This window comes from Heterocephalus glaber, unplaced genomic scaffold, assembly GCF_053883595.1.
Source record: "Heterocephalus glaber isolate CG9 unplaced genomic scaffold, H.glaber_assembly_v1.0 deba00001662, whole genome shotgun sequence".
In the NCBI taxonomy this organism is placed as follows: Eukaryota; Metazoa; Chordata; class Mammalia; order Rodentia; family Bathyergidae; genus Heterocephalus; species Heterocephalus glaber.
Genome location: NW_028258403.1, coordinates 7,715,442 through 7,734,033, shown reverse-complemented (window position 1 = coordinate 7,734,033; position 18,592 = coordinate 7,715,442). Strand labels below are relative to the sequence as shown.

General features: G+C 30.6%; 1 protein-coding gene across 9 annotated transcripts in view; it reads left to right on the top strand.

Moving 5' to 3' along the window:
• Nova1 (NOVA alternative splicing regulator 1) overlaps positions 1–18,592 on the top strand; it is a 143,349-nt gene that overhangs the window by 103,184 nt on the left and 21,573 nt on the right. For all 9 annotated transcript variants that reach the window (XM_004864054.4, XM_004864052.4, XM_087197048.1 and 6 more), the window contains one exon: positions 13,205–13,371. In XM_004864054.4, the coding sequence (XP_004864111.1) occupies positions 13,205–13,371 (167 nt within the window). The remainder of the gene's footprint in view (positions 1–13,204; positions 13,372–18,592) is intronic.

The following is an 18,592-nucleotide window of genomic DNA, read 5'->3' as shown; positions in this document are numbered from 1 at the left end:
TATCTAAGGGATGAAGCTGACGAGAACGTTTTGTAAAAAGATGTTTGAATATGGGACATATGCTGAAATGGAGATAACAAAGGGCACTATGAAGAGGTTTAGAAAAACAAAGAAGTAGGGAATTGGGTGAGGTTCAGTGACATAGACAAGACTTTGAGGTAAGAATCTACTTTTGATGACTGAAGTTACTTAGGTTTCTGGTAACTAATAAAGAAGAACAGGAATGGTGGCCACTTATGAGAAGATGGGCAGATAAGTGTTCTAGTCCAAGTTATTTTAATGATATGGTACCACTATTCTTGTATAGTCCTTGATATTATTTAGTGGTCTTTGATAGGGGCAAGGATAGAGATAATGAGATATTAAAGAGTTGTGGTAACTAATTACAGGGGAAAGAGTTGGCTGAAATGAACTAAGGGCTACTCAAGGACTTATTCACAGGAAGCAGGTTAATGAGTAGAGGAAGCAAGCTAGACTGCATGTATTGCAGATAGGAAACAAAAACTCAGAGATCCCTTTTGAAGTAAAGGCCAGAGGGTGTCAGAGAGCCAATTATCTGTCTTCACATAGATCAGAGGCCAGTAAGTGAGTGACCAGAAGTCCAAGGATCTGTCTTCAAGTAGATTAGAAGTCAGTAGGTCTATCCAGAGAGTTGAGCTTTGAGCTTGTGAATAATTGTGTATTTCTATGGCAGTGTGTAGATGCATCTGACAGGGAATACCTGCCAGATTACCTATTATTTCTCAAGTAATGTCTGACCTGGGATTCCTTCAGTTATGGGGCAAGCTTCACTCATTTTAATAATTCAGAATAAAAATGTAAAGGACAGAGGCTTATACAAAAGAAGAATTGGAGCTACAGAGGTATAGGAACCCAGCTTATAATATTCTGAGGCATATATTTTTAAAAGTTAAAATTATAGTGGATAAGTCAACTGAATTCAGTTCACGGTGTCATAGAAACACAACCACCTGTTCACAGCTGCAGTCACACTGGTATTATCTATTTTCATATTTTCAACTTTAGCCCTAAGAACTCTTAAAATATTCTGATATTCTTTCATTTGTAATTATTTATTTTTCAGTATTGAATAATATAATGATTCCATTATCTATTCATACAAAATAGTATCACTTTTAGCAAATGAGGTGAAGGATTTTGAACAACTTCTAATTGCACCTTCAGTGGTTTCTCAGCCTTTTGGCTAAGACCAAGTGTATTCTCACCCTCAGCCTCAAAGCCATGTTTTGTTTTGTTTTTTTACCTAATATATTGTGATATACTAAACCTAATTAGATAAGATATTTTGTTGTTTGTTCTCAGTATCATCATAGAATAACTTTAATGCCCAAAAAGAGCATTGAACACCAAGATATATTAGTAATGAGTTTGTAATTTCTTTCTTGATAAAATATTGCCAATTTTTGTCAGTATAGTAAAAGGAAAACTCATAGCTAACATCATAATAGTAATTATTGAAAACTTTCCTCTGTAATAAGGAAGAAGATAATGATGTCTTTTTTTCACCACTGCTATACAACATTATATTGGTAGTTCTAGCCAAAATAATGAAATGAGAAAACAAAAAGATGGCTTAAATGGAATCAGTAAAACTGTATGCATAGATAAATTGATGCTATAAATAGAAAACTGCAAAGAATCCACAAGAAAGCTACTAAAACTAGTAAACAAATTCAGCAAAATTGTATGGTACAAGAAAAAAACATGTTTCTATGCACTAGCAATCAAATATCTGAAAAGGAAGTTATAAACCAATTCCTTTCCAGTGACATCTAAAATAATAAAATACCTTGAATAAAGAGGTGAATGGCAAGTTCTAATGAAATGAAAGGGAACCCATTTCCTAGGCAGAAAGATTGAATATTATTAAGATGTCAATATTACAAAAAGCAATCTACAGATTCATTTTAATTCCTACAAAATTTCAAAGCTTTTTTCCCCAGAAGTGGAAAACCTGATCCTTAAATTCATATGGAATTACAAAGATCTCTGAATATAAACAGTATTGAAAAAGAAGAAAAAACTGGGGACTAACATTTTCTGATTTCAGAACTTACTACAATGCTTCACTAATCAAAACAGACTCTTGCTTGCATAAGCATAGGCATATAGAATAATAGAATATTTTTGGAGTCCAGAAATAAACCCATGTATTGATGACCAATTGATTTTTGACAAGAGTACCAGCTCTCTTGAGTGGGAAGAGACTGGTTTCTTCAACAAATGGTGCTGGGGAAACAGTTTCCATATGCATAAGAATAGTGTCAGAGCCCTACTGCACATTGTGCAGCAATTCAAACAGTGCTGGGTGTAGTGTCATGCATCCGTAGTTTCAGCTGTTCAGGAGAATGAGGCAGGGAGATTGCCCAGGAGTATGAGACTATCCTGTGCAACATAATAAGACCCCCTCCAACCCACCAATAAAAGTTAACTTAGAAGGACCTCCAAAAAATTTAAAGCAATTTAAGTCTAACAGTGAAAACCAAAAAACTCTAGAAGAAAACATACATGTAGTTCTTTGTGACCTTGGATTTGGAAAATAAGTTCTTTGAAATATCACAAAAATCAGGAACAACAAAAGGGGAAAAAATAAAATGGATTTTGTCAAAATTTTAAAACTTCTGTGCACCAAAGGAAATTATCAAGGAAGTGAGAAAACAGCTTCGGGAAAGGACAAAATCTTACAAATCAACCTTAGAAGTTTAATGTCCAAACTAAAAATAGAAATTGAATTTGACCCAGCTGTTCTCCTTCTAGTATCACTATAGGTTACAGTGATGCATGCATACCCATGTTTATGGCACACAATTCTTGGTAGCTACATCTTAAAAGAGATGACATCAACAGATGAATCAATAAGGAAAGTGTGGTATTTGTATATGATGGAGTACTGCTCCATAAAGAAGGGTAAACTTGAATCATTTGTAGGAAAAACCATAATGTTAAGTGAAATAAATCAGACACATAAGCTTAAATATAATATGGTTTCTCTTATATGAGAAACCCAAAATACAAATAATAAGCAAAATAAAAGATAAGAAATAGGGAGATAAATCTTTTGCAAAAAGGGAGGGGACAAAGAAATGGAGGGATGAAGGAAAGGAAGAATAAAAAGAATTAGATATGTACATGTATCAACTCCCCACCAGAAATGTAATCATGTACTAAAAAAAATTGTTTTAAATTTAAAATCCAGAATGAACAACTTCTAAAAACTTACAACAGAAAAGACAGTCAATTACAAAATGTGCCAAATGAGAAAACAATCTCGAAAAAGAACAAAATTAGGGACTAACAGCAGCATTATTCACAAGTGCCAAGAGATGGAAGCAAACCATGTGTCTACAAACAGATAAATGAAAAAAATGTGATATATACATAAAATGGATTGAAGTATTATTTGGTCATAAAAAGACTGAAGTTTTAATATATTTTATAGGATGAATGCACCTTAAAACATCCCAGTCAAGCCAGCAGAAAATATTTTAAATAGATAGAATAGACAGATTCACAGGGAGAGAAAGTAGATTAGAGGTTACCAGGGCATGTTGGAAAGAGATTTATTTATTTAGTATTTGAGCTCATATTTGGGATGATGAAAAAAATTGGAAATAGGAGTGCTTGGACAACAATTTGAATATAACTAATACTACTGAATTATATTCTTAAAAATGGTTAAAATGACCAGTATTATGTTACATGTAAAATATTTTAATTGCCATTGTATATAATATTGACACACATAAATTGTGCCCCAAATTAAAACCTTTTAATTTTTAATGAAAATTACATATACTTTTAGCATCTCTGTCACTTTCCCAAGCTTTATAAATTTGTATTTGCATTTTTCTTCTCTTGGCAAGTTAGAGGGTCATGATTCTTCATAGTTCCTCTACCTTTATGTATAGTGCATGTGATCAGCAATTTGAGACTTACTAATCATTCACTGACTTTAATAATTCATTCCTTCTTGAAACCTGGGTACCTGTAGACCTTGCATTCCTATTGTTAACTACTGGCTCATTATAAAGATCTAATCATTCTGTAACTTTTTTTAGAAAACAAGGAATAGTTACTGCTTAATCTTTATTGGATCTCAAAGGTGATAACTTTATTAAATGTCAAAAACGGGATCACCAAAGATAGCTGTCTTTTTTTCTCAGTTTATAGGCAACAGTTCTCCAGTTGTTGCCCTGCCTTCTCATGTCCATTTTTGTGCTTCTCATTATCTTCGCATGACTTTCCTTTATATGCCACAACTGATAATACTTCTAAGTTTCTGAGCTTGATTCTGTACCCTGTATTTGTTGCAGAGTGTTTCCAGAGCCCCCAAGTGTAGTCTGCAAAATTATGCAAGTAAATTTCCATTAGTACATGAAGGATAGCTAGAAGATATTTAAATGATATTTTTCTTACAGCAGAAATTAAGAGTAGATATCAGTGTCAAATGATAACCGTGATTATAGGATGGTGACAAGTCAGGAAATATCTTTTTATTTGTACATATAAGAATATAATTAAACTATAATGAAATTTTGTCTTAGCATTTTTATATACATATAATTCATGTTAAAAATTAAAAGATAATAATATTGACCAAACTAGAATTGTAGCAATGATCTTGAATTTAGAATATAACTGTATTAAGGATGAATGACTAACTGTTGTTATGAACTTCTGCATTGCTTCAGAGCTTCGAATCTCGAGATGGATTTTCAATACATATGTGAACAGTTGTCATTGTTTTTAAATTTTCAGATATGTCTGTTTTCAAAGTTCTTCAGAAGTTAAAATCTCCTATGCAGATAATGTTTCTTTGTTAGAATGGCTAATTAAATTAATAGGCCATTTGCATTCATAAGATATTGAATGAGTAGTGTGGAGCTAAACTGTTTAATTTGATTGCCGTTCATTTTCTCTTTCTCAAGTTGCTGCAGGATGAGTATCTTTTAGATGTTTCTGAAAAGTATACACTTATCCTTTGGCTTGCTTGTATATATTTTAATGTCAAAGCATGTTCTGTAACCAAATACTCAAACCTAGACTATGTTGCCTTGAGACCAAAGCATGGTATATGGCATTTTGCAAATTTCTACAATTTAAAAATAAAAATATAATAGAGACATTTTCATATAGAGCATTTAGTCACCTGCAGAAGAAAAGTAATTATTACTTTGTGCTATAGGTGTCAATTCCTATGAATTCTGTTTCTACAGGGCCTCTGCTTAATATAGTGCATTTTGCCCCCCATAATTGTAGTATAGAAAGTATTATTAAATGTTCATAGCTTTAGAATAGTATAAGAGCTGAAATTACAATTTGAACTTAACTTTGTAACAATTTTCATAAGTTAATTTGTTGATCTGAAAACATATTATAAAAAATATTAATAGCCCACACAATTATTAACCATCTCTCATGATCGAGTCTTCTTTTCAAGACGAGTCAATCATTTCTCTCATTTTTATGCCAGATTTAGAATAAAACTGCAAAGAAACATTAGTGACATGACTTAGTATGTTTTAAAAAATTTCAATCTCGGCTGAAAATTATTTTTCCATAAACAAACTGAAACATGACTTTTTTTTTTTGGTACCGGGGATCGAACTCGGGTCCTTGAGCTTGCTCAGCAGGTGGCGAAACCACTGAGCTAAATCCCAGGCCCTGAAAGTTGACTTTCTTAAATATTTTAATTGGCTACCAGACTTAGTGTTACGTTTTCAGTACTTAACAAGCGGATCATTATTTGATAGGCCCTTATTTTAGCATTTACTGTATTGCTTTCATTTTCATATCCATAAATTGAAGATAATATTACCTGTCCTGTTTATTGTGAATACTAGATAAGATTCTGTATTTGTGAATATCTATGCATGTGTATAAAATTATGAATTACATAATTTATAATTATATTGCTAATATAAGTTAGTGTGTATTTTTGTATAAATAATAAACTGATGTGTAAACATATGGAAGCATAATCACTACTTAAAGCATTTAGAGTAATATTCTGATATGCAAGTTGTGAAATTGCTTAAATTTTTAGTTTAACTATTTGTGTGTGTGTGTGCGCATGTGTGTGTCTCACTGAGATTGGACTGGAGGACATTCTACCGCTGAGCTACATCCCCAGCTCTTTTAAATTTTTTGTTTTAATCTAATTTTAGGATCTTGCTAAATTGCCCAGGCATATTATCCTCCTTTCTCAGCCTCCCAAGTTTTGAGATTACAGGTCTATGCCACTGCTTCATTTCTTTAAATGAGTGAAATACATATTTTCTCCTGAGAGACTATGCAACTGTGCTGTATCTAGCAAACACACGAACTTCCTTAAATGGGTGATATCCTTATTGCAATAAACATGGTAACCTAAGAAATGCACATAAATAATCTGTTTATAAACAGGAATAATAGGAATAAATGTTTCTGATATATATACTATTATGGATGGCATAATAAAGAAATAACATGGCCTGTTGAAAAAAGTATGCTTAAATGAAATCATGTATGAGCATTCTTCAATTTTTATCTGTTAATTTTATCATCGCTATTACTGTTCTAGTTTTTTAAATAATTCACATTTCATACTAATGACAGAATAGACCTGACATTAGCTGCCACTAATGATTAATTTCTGTATTTTTAATCATTAACCTAAAAGAAAGATGATGAACTAATATATACACTTTTTTAAATCGTAAAAATACAGGGCAAGTAATTACCATAATTGTAGATTGCGGATACTGAAACAATTCATTGCAGATTCCTTTCTGGAGAAAATACACTCAGATACCTACACACAGTTTTAAACATTTGAAAAAACGTTAAGGTGATATTTTATCTATTGATACTGACCCCAAATTTGGAAATAAAGCCCCCCCCCGCCAAAAAAAACCCTAGGTAAATTAGATTTTACAAAAGTCAAGAATTCCCTATGGTTGTTAATAAAACGTTTTATTGATAGCTTATATAATTTGAACAACTTTGCTTGTCTGGTTATAAGCCCATTGATGATTAGAAGCAGAGGACTCTTATAATTAGATGTTCTAACGAACATCAAGGATAAATGACAACCAAGGAGAGAGGAAAAATAAAAAGACATATAGCTGTCACAAAGCCCTGTGTAAAAAAGGATCAAGATGTTATGTATATATCTACCAATTCCCCTTGATGAATATTTTTATTAGATATTACAAATATATACTAATAAGAAAAGAGGAGAAAGCACCATTTGTGTAAATACATATAAATTCATAAGGAAACCTAAAGGTTTCCACTTTATTATTAACCATAACTATATAATTAACCCTGAACATTAAGAAAATATTAAATATACTTGAAAATGCATAATACATTGGGAGATATTTCTTGGAATGGTAAAAGCTAAAGTTGTCTTGGGAGAAATAAATTTTGCCCATGCAGGATATTAGCTATCTAGAATTAATAATTTCTCAGCACAATAAGTCGCCTTTTTTTTACTGGAAAAACCACTTAAATATTTTGTATTATTTTAAAGGTCAGTTTTTGCCTATCAGAAAATGAATTAACATTTCCATTTTTCTTGTTATTTTTAAGCCCCAAAATACTGTCTGTAGGGTATCAGAAGTATTAATAAATATGCTACTAGATTATTGTATCAGTGTTATATTTTGAGATATTTTACAACCAGATTTCATGCTTTTGAATGACAGTCATATTTCTTATAGAATTTAATATACTTTTGCATTTTTATCCTAAAATAGTTATATTTTCAGTAGGAGTATAGGTTTAGTGTCCCTTATCCAGATGCTTAGAACTAGAAATATTTCATTTCAGATTGTACAGATTTTTGGATTTGAGAACATTTGCATAGATTTTGCTAATTGAGTGTTCCTAATCTGAAAATTTGATAGTTGAAATGTTCCAAAGTCTGAAAATTTTCAGTATCTCTCCAGAAGTTTCATATTTGTAGGGTTTCAGATGTTGAACTTTTGAATTAAAGGTGCTTAACCTGTATACAATGATGTATTTTTATAATCAAATAAGACACTCCATAATTTTCATCATAGGTAACAATTTGAAATACTGTATATGGATCAACTCAATGGTGTATGTCCATTATTCTATAACAGACACATTCTGGTTTGAAATAGGTCTCAAGTATTTAGAATTTTTATACTTTACATTAGATGACAGCCAAAAAAATCCTTTTTTTCTTAACCTTATCACTTAGGTAAATTACATGTTTAATCTATTTTTTAAATAAAAATATAGTATTGAATTATTTATTGTATCTCCTAGTACCTTTGCCTAAGACCTTTTTACTGAGTCCCTTTTTTATGGACATAAAGATACAGTAATTTATAACTTACAGTTTTAAATCATCTCCTAAAATATATTCATTTTCATATACATTGATCTTATAAACTCAAAGAGACTTACTATCTTTACAGATATTTAGTAGATAAAACAGCCTTGGACATTAATCACTCATTTTTATATATATTTCCAAACTAAAGAAAATCTATACTCAGGGAGTTAATTCATTTATTCAGAAAAGCTTGCTGAACATCCTGTCATGTTCCAGGGCCTATGCTTAGGTTTAGTAAATACAGTAAGAAACATAGCAGAGTCCTTTTCATGATTTTCTTTTTATCTTTGTTCAGCTTTTTACTGACCTCTAATTTTCTGTATAGCATTTATTTGCTTTTGATATTTTCTCTGTATAGTCTGTTTTATTACAGTGTCTGTTTACACAAACTGGACTATGAGTTCCATAGGCCAGTGAGGGGGTTGTCTGATCCTTGCTGTATCTTGTGCTTCTATCTAACACTTGTTTAGTAGGGACTCATTAACTGTTTAGCAAGTGAACGAATGGAGTAAAAACTAGAAACCAAGTAACTTCTATAAACAGAATGGCCAGGGCCCGGGATTTGGCTCAGTGGCGCCCGCATGCCTGCCTGCCTCACAGGCACAAGGTCCTGAGTTTGCTCCTCGGTACAAAAAAAAAGAATGGCCAACTATGTCATATTTTGGTAATGGTGCAAATAGCATGCAGACCTGAGAAGTGGATATATCTTGGTATAACTGTGGTGAATGAGTTCAGTGGAGTTATAGGACAAACGCCAAAATTCAGTAAATTTGAGGGGCAAAAGTCACTTTCAGTAGGGTTGAAGACTGGATAGTGAGGAAGTAGAAAATAAGTATATATAGAGTTCAAAAAAGTTTGAAGGATAACTAAATTGAGCACTGTAACTAGAATAAAGGTATAACATCAAGAAGCCTTTAAAATTTTATTGCTATGAAAATTTCAAACATGCATAAAAATAGAATTGTATAATAAATGTATTTATGTAATCAGTAATGTTAAAATTTTACCATACATGTTTCATTTACTTTTTTCAGTTGTTCCAATGATTTTGCTAAGTATATATGTCAGCATGCATCTTGAAAAAAGAAAAGAGTAAAAAAGAAAATATTATAAACTTTTTAATAACTTACCATAGTCATAACTTTAAATTAACAGTAATTCTTTGATATTGCATAATGCTTAGTTATTATGTTTCAATTATGCTTTTAAAAGTTTTTTGAATTTGAATTCAGCCAAACTCTAATTTACATTGGATCATAACACCTCTTAGTTGTTTCATTTTGTTAGGAAAGTAATCCTTTATTGATGAAATTGGATTAATTTATGTAAACTATTTTCTATTCTTGATTGAGATCTTTGCTTTCTTCTTGTGTTATCTCTATTTTCCAGTATTATCTGTAAATGTAATGTAATATAAATGTTTCATTGGATTTAGGTTCAGCTACTTTGGGCACATGCTTTAAATTGGTGTTGTGCTTTGTACTGCATCACATCACGAGGCACATACATCACATTCTTCATCATAGTAATGCTGACCCCTGAATTAAGTTGATGTCACTCTGTGTTCACTGAAAACTTCTCTTTAACTTTTTATCCAATGATATTATGCATTAGTTATCTTTGCTTAAATTAGTTATTTCATTAGGTTTCCATAGGGTAATTTCCTAACCCATCAATGTCTTTAAACATTGATGGAACTATAACACATTTTCTATTGTTGATAGTGAAATACAATACAAAAAGACAAAAAGTATGCTATGAGAAAGAACTCTGTGAACAAGAAGTGTGGAGTGAGTACTTGGGGAGGACCTTAGTGTGTAAGTATCTGAGAGCTATAGATAGGAGCAGAGACTGGTTAAGTGGATTACCAAAGGCAGCATAGGAAGAATATATTTCATTACATTTTTGTGGAAACTTGCTGTGAAACCTATTTGATAACTGTACCTAGTTTCAAAAACTTGTGCATTTTCAACATTGTATGTGAAATCAAGATGTAAAGCAATTTTGGATATCACTCTTTGTATTTGACAGTGACTGTTTTTGTTACAATTTTTGTAATTTGTCCCTTAAAAAGTGCAATTTAAAATTGCTGATGTCTTATGCACCTGAATTTTTACATTATGCAAAATACGGGAATGTACTTTTATGTAACAGCTTTTGTTGCTAGTCTGTTGCAAAGAGAAGTAAATGCTACTGTTAAGCAAATAAAATGATAAATAACTGGCAGTTTAGTTTAGACACTAATGGAGTCTAAAAGCCTTTAAAATGACAAAATCTAGCAACTTTTATGATTTATAGGCTCATTTGTATTACACGTTTGGTCGCATACCTGACAGGATTCCTTTTTTGTGATTTCCTCCTAAATATATGGTTTTGTCTTACCTGACTGAAAAGGCCGTTAGAGTTCAGTAGAAGAATATGACAGTGTGTCTTCTGAGGATTGTAGTATTTCCCAGTGGTAGATATATCAGTTCCTTTTTCGTTTTTTGTTTTGTTGTGTTTGTTTTTCTTTTTGGAGTAGTTCTAATAGAAATTACAGAATTTCATCATCAGAGAATTTGCACTGTAACTGTGAACCAAAAGCTATATTAAAATTGTTGTACACACACTGATATGTGAGATTTTGTTTTAGACAATCATTTTGTCATGGTTCAGTGATTTCCATTTGCTGTCTGTGAAACTTGAACAGCATTGGGATTACTGTGTGGGCAAATGTGAAATGTATTATGTCAAATCTGAATTTCAGGAACTACATGGGTTGTACAATGTCTTCAGTTACTTAATGACATGTTTTATTTTTTTAAATCCTGCTTAAGTTAAACTGTTTTGACATCCACAAAAGAGTATTCTGTTGTTTCCAAAAATAGTAATGTAATCTGATCTAAGTTTGGTGTTGTCTGCTGCGTTCCCACACTTTCTAGTCACTTATTGGACAACTAATGCAATCTTACAAAATCTCCCTTGAGCATCTCTATACATTATTTTACCCAAGAATCACAAAGACAAGATAGACAAGAATAAGAAAAGCTAATTAAGAAAAACAGGAAAAATTAAGTCCACAAACTTACATTATGCCTTTACAACCTACCCTTCTTTACAAATTTTCTACAATCTAGGAAACTTGATTTTTCTTACATTTGAATTTTCGTTATTTAAATTGTGAAAATTTAATTTTGTTATAGCCCTGTAGCTATACCTTTTTCTAATTCTTGAGGTCCTTCGTGTTTCCTAGAGGAATGATAATATTTTACTATTATTTTAAATTAAAATTACTAGAAAAATGCAGTCATAATCTTTGAAGCAGCATAAACTCTGATTTTTTGAATGTTCATATTTTCACAACTTTGCCTCTCAAAATATATTTTAAGAATATTTTACAGATTTACCTAATATGTGAAATCTTAAAAAAAAGATGGCATGGAAATAGAAGGGAGACTATACTATTATTAGCCTTCCTACTAAAGGAAATGAAAGCAGGGGAGGGGAGGTGCAAGGAAGAGTAGTAAGAAAGACAGGTAGCACCCAGATACGTTAGGTGAACGCAGGAAAGTGCTGCATTGGAACTCAATATTTGGTGAAACTAGTAGGCACTAAAAATACATTTAAAAATTTTACAGAGTGGTTTAGAAATTTGAAACAGTAAACATCAAAAGGCTAGGGCCAGGGATTTAGCTCAGTGGTGCTGCAGGCTGCCTCGCAAGCTCAAGGTCCTGAGTTCAATCCCCAGTACCAAAAAAAAAAAGGATGTATGGTAGGTACTTGAAAGTGCTCATATTAATTCACAAAGAATTCACAAACTTTGAAATACCATTTAAAAATTCTTTTTACAACTCTTTAGAAAAGAAAGATTTCTGAGAAGTGAGCTTATTGAGTGCATTTGTTGTTTGGGCACATGGAGAAGATGATTACCATTGAATACCAGGCTGCTGCAGTAAACTCACAATAGTCTGAAAAACTAATCACTTATTTTCTTTGCTTTAATGTGTATCTGTAAATCATACTCGATTATGGAATCTATGTAAATGACCCTGCCAATTTCATTTTAGCCCTGTCTACATTTTTTCTATTTAATAAGAAATGAATGCCATTAGTATTATTTTTATCAACTGTTCATGAATTTGAAATTTCATAAACTTTAAAATACCCCTTTAATCCTGATGTTCTGTCGTTCCTTAAAATTATTTCATCAGTAGAGAACATTGATTCATTTACTGAGGAAATATTTATTGTGTACATATTAATGTGCCACAGACTGTAGTAGGCTGTGGAGATACTACAGCACAAAGCAAAACTAATTAATTGACCACATGAAGCTTTCATTCTAGTGAAAAAGTAAATATCAAATAGTGACTATTGCTGTAATTAAAAGAGCATGGTAAATGAGTAGAAGGTGTTATAAATTTAGACATTTATCTACTAAACCCACTATGCTACCCATTATAGTACTTCTTTGTTTTTCAAATGATATTCTCTTATGTTTATTGGGTTGGTGTTTTTAATCTATAAAGAATAAGCTTTTTGAAAAATAGGTTCATAGATTGTCACCTCTGTGTCACCAATTTCTAAGTCCTTGAAATGAAACTGCATTTTTAAATTATATCAATGAATCCATAATATACTCAACTTCTCTGCATCTCTGGTTCTGCTAGAATCCAAACACTCCTTTTGAAACTGCAACAATAAGAAAAAAATGAATAAAAATGCTAAAAAGGGATATATATTTAGAGCCCTACCTTTTACATTATTTTATTGGGATTATAGTGTTCTTTTGTATAATTTTTAAAAATGCAAACGTGAAGGAATGTTTGCTGAAAATTAATCTTCTGTCTACAGGTACTACTGAGCGAGTGTGCTTGATCCAGGGAACAGTTGAAGCACTGAATGCAGTCCATGGATTCATTGCAGAAAAAATTCGAGAAATGCCCCAAAATGTGGCCAAGACAGAACCAGTCAGCATTCTACAACCCCAGACCACCGTTAACCCAGATCGCATCAAACAAGTGAGTGTTTAGTTGGGAAATCAAAGAAAAATTCCACAGCATAGTTTCTAACATGTTCCTTACAAAAGAAGCCTTAAAGTTTTTTTTCAAGCATATTAAAAACACAGCAGATATTATTTAGTTATTTAAAGGCTATGAAGGTATTTTCCTTCGACTGATAAATTTACATATTAATTGAATTACGCCCTTATTATTATTACATTGATGAGCACTCATGTGACTCATGATTGCCCTTTTTAAACTTACAGATTTTTTCACTTATAGGAACTTAATCTATTTTAAATCATATCAGTTTTTTTTAAGTTTAAAAATTGAAATGAAACCATATCCTCAAAATTTCCAGTACCCAATTTTTAGTGATATATGTACTGTAGTTATTTTGCCTATAGACTCCTGTTTTGTTAATTGTCTTGTTCAACATTTTTATCAAAAATCTGTATAATTTTTGTAACTAGCATTCAGTCCTTTGTTAGAAATCAGCTATTATGCTTTGTATAACTTTTATAGTATTTACATATATGTCGTAAAGGACCAATGTTGATTTTTAATGTATGGGGGTTTTTTGTAAAAAAAAATATTTACTTGATACAATCCAATGTAAATTTTTAAGACTAATGGTTAACATGATGTAGGGAAAATGACATTATAATCTTAAATATGACAGATATTTCCAGTATAAACAATTTTAAATCTACGCATTTGTTTAATACTTTGTGCTCACAATTATTGTTTCTGCCTTTGCCATTTTATAATTAACCTTCTAATTTGTGATTTAGTTTTACTACCAACAGACTATGCTTTAAGAAGAAATGTATTATTCTTAATTAATTCAAGAATATTTATGTTCACTGTAATAAATTTGAAATATAGTTCAAAATCTTATTAATTTCATGTTTCTGAATTGAAAAAATTATACCAACCAGTGTTACCTATATATAGGTAAATATACTAATTTGTATATAAATATAAACATTAATAATTAGATATTTTCAAATTATAACTAATAATCAGTTTTCTGTTAATTCTCTTTTTAAAATTCTTCCATGTTTAAATCCTGAGTAATTAGTTCTTACTCTATATAAAATCTTACATATGATACTTTGTCAGGGTTAAATGGTTCAATTTATATAATTTTCATAACTTTTCTAGGAATTTTTTCAATGGCAGTATATAAAATATTTCAAAGTGGTAATTATTAGTGGATTTTTTATTCTTCCCAGCCATTCAATAGTTTTGATGTGTTTGTTTTTGTCTATGGTAGGTGAATACAAAGACTAATTTAAAGGAATGATTACTCAAAAGTAATATTGGGACTTCCAGATTCTTAAATCTATATTTCTAGTTAAAGACCTCTGGGTTAAAATCATATGGGACTAAGGATTTACAGAATAAGCACTGAAGTACACAGTCTTCTGACTTTCTACCTTAATCCAGCCAATTACTTTCCTTTTTTTTTTTGTAACATCTGTGAGAAAGTTCAGATACTTCATATAGGTGTGAACATCTTGATTTTTTTTAAAGTAAAACATAAAATGTAGTTTTGGTAGTATGATATCACTGGCAATATATTCAGGTTATGTGATGAATTGATTTTTTGTAAGAGCAAATAGCTAGTACCACCAAATGATAGTCTGTGAATCATTGTCAAAACTTTATAACTTTAATTAGGGAAATATGAGACTTACTGACTGCCATACTATTGCCAGTGTAGATTTATAAGGACTAGAATTTTTAAAGGTTTGATTTTTTTTGCATTTTTTGCATAATGTTATTTACATTCAAGAGAAATGTTAAAATTAATATTGACTGATCGAAGTTTGTGTATTTGCATTCATTTTTAAACCTCGTTAGTATTATGGATTAAAACTATTGTTGACTATTTTATTTTTTCATATAGTCAGTAATGCATATAAAGTACCATATCATTTAACAGGATTTATGAAAAGACAACACTGCATCTAATAGGGCAACATATTTAATGCTTAAATACTTTCTTTGTAATTCAAAAACTGAAAAATTTACTTGATATATCTAGAAAAGAAATAGAATATATATCTAATGTATTATAGATTAACTGGTTTTTATACTTTAAGTTTAGGATTCTCTTACTTTCTAGGTATCCAGTTCACCAATACAGTACTTGTTACCAGAGCATTAAGTAATAAGTCAGGTCTATAAATACAGATGGTGATCTGATTTCTGAAGATATCCAGGTTATGCAGTATAAAGTATTATTTGTAAAATAAATCATTTTTCCATAAAACAGATAAAAACATTTTATTCAATGTTTGTTTTAAATTTTAATACAAAGACATAATAAAAATATTTGTTAAAAGATATTTTTTCTCTTAATAAATGAAATAAGATTTGCATTTGCTTTTAGCTTTAGTCCTAAATGTAGTTTTTTAAAAAAATTGACCTGGAGGCCTAAAGATATAGCACAGAGGTAGAGCATTTAGAATGTGCTAGGCCCTGTGTTCCATCCCCAGCAAAACCCCCCACCCCCAACCCTCCCCCCAGAAACTAATGAGTTGGTCATGTTAACAAGTTCTGGGCCAGCCTGGCCTACCTAGTGCGTTCAAAGCTGGCCTGGACTGCATTTGTGAGACTCTATCTCAAAAAAACAAAATAATAAAAATAATAATTTCTGGGCTAGAGATGTAGCTTCATGGTAGAACACTTGCTCAGTATGCACAAGGTCCTGGGTTCCATTCCCAGCACCTCAAAAACAAAAAATTTTAAAACCTTTATTTATTACCAATTTTATTCAAGATATGATTATTTAAAGGATAAACCTACTTTCAAAAACTGCTGGATCCATAAAACTCTTGATTTCTCCATAGAAATAAATTCTTCCTGAATATGAAATTATGGATTTTATTAGTGGTTCAGTTATTACATTTGTCCATTGTTTATTAGAATTGAGAATTTTAAAGTTTTCTTATTAAAATTATGCTTTAGTTCTAAACAAATAAGATTATAAATGTTAGGATTTTACATCTGTTACAAAATTTAATAAGCTATTATATTCTGAATTGTATTATTAAGATAGTTCGAAATGAGTAAGCTTTATGTGAATTATAATATTGTTTCCAAATAAAACCTACCATTATTTATTAAATGAGTCCTCAAATAAATATAATTTCTTAGGAATGTAGGGCATACTGGTCTCACAGGTCTTTTGTGTAGTAGAATAATGAAATCTAGCAGGATAGCCTTAGATCCAAATTTAGATATTGGATGTCATATTATAATTCAGAATTTTTTAAAGAAAATTTTTATTAGGAAAGAGGTTGCTAAAAGCATTTCAAGAATTGTCCTGCTTTTCAAAAAGTCAAATTAAGATATGAAAAACACTATCATTTAGCCAGAAGTATTTTATTTCCATTATGAACAAATAGCAAAAATCACAGTTGTTAATTTGTGTATTCATTATTCATTCATTCAGTCATGAAATGCCTAGGTATTACAACATATATTTAATTATAACCTTTTCCCTTGAAGACTAGTTTGGTGGTATCTGTGTTTAAAATAACTTATAAAAATGGAAAACTACATATATATCAAAACTTCAATATAAATGATTTAAGAAGCACGTGAAAGACGTGTAGGCTACAGTGGCAGTAAATAGTCTTACAAAATAAGCAAAGACTGGAATGGGACTTTGAAAATTGTGCAAGACTTACCTAATTAAAAGAAAAGTATTTATTTTAGGAAGGTGAAACAACATGGATTTGTGGGAAAGGATATCATATAATTTGAATAATAAGAAGTCTGTCTTAACAGAATTATAGCATTTGTGTTGGAATTTAGAGAAAATTAGTGTTAAGTAGGGAAGATGGAGCCAGATAATGCAGATACTTGGATGTCTGACTCGGAATTTCCTGTAGACTACAGATTATTCCCAATGTATTCCAAAAGAGGTCTTAATTTATCTTAAAGGTTATGGAAACAATGAAGGCATCTTTGCATTTTGGTCTTGTGTGCTAAAAGTCCCAATAGACTTTATGGGTACATGTAGGAAAAGCTATTGATAGGGAAGGAGAACTTGAATGGACTAGTTCAGATGTCGGAAGATAGTTCGGATATTTGAAGAAAGGGAAGATAGTTGTCAAGAATGATCAACTGAAGGTGATAGCTACATATTAAATATTTTATATATTTTGTATGCAGCAATATATAGGATTAACTCTAAATAAGGATCAGGGGAGGTTATGACTTGAGTATTATTAGCTAATAGTAGATTCTGAATTAAATTAAGATTTGTTCATTGCTGTTGTCATTATACTTGTAAATATAAGAGATTCTTCACATTTACAACTTTAGACTTGCTTGAGGGCAAACTATATTTATTAATCATTTATTTATGTAGTAGTCTCTACTCCAACAACATTGTCACATCTTAACAAGACTTTATCTTATAATTTGCTGTAACTTTTTTATTTATTACAGAAAGCCTAGTAGCATCTACATTTAACTAAAGGACTATTACTAAAACCTTCATTTAAAAAAAACTATTTCATAGTTCAAAGGATCTGCTATTTTAGAATCATTGAAGTACTTCAATTTTTCTTTGCAATAAGTAATTTGCTTTCAATGTTTGAGGAACTCTTAAGCAGCCACTCATTTTGTATATAAAAAATACCTTTCCAAATGGAAGGGGAACTGGTCTTAAAAATGACAGTGTCCTTCATAGTCACTGTGTGAAAATTTACAAAAAATTAGAGGAATGTGTACTTTGTAAATGTTATTATAACTATATCAGTGTATTGATGTCATATATATATAGTTAATTACATCTACATGATGTGTAACAGAAATTTTAGTAAATGGTATTAACTTGAAACTACTAAACTTTAATTCTGCACAGTGAAAAGATATAAAATTTTTGCTAATAAAATATTTAGGAAACAAATATTCATTTATATTGTACTTTGAAACATTTCTATGGACTTTTTTCTTCCATTTTTCTGTGTAGTTGAGAACATTTATCAGAACTGCTGCATTTGTCTAATTAATAGAAGGTTTTAAATTGAAGATAATTACTTTAATATATTTTAATTTATCTGTTTATGAGAACAATTTTTCTTCCTAATATTTAAAAAAATTGAATTGAAAACTTTCTGGAATGTCTTTATCGTTATAAATTAAGTTTGTAAAAGGAAGAGACTTTATTCTTAGAAATATCTATGTGAATAATTAGAAAATGTGTCACAATTTC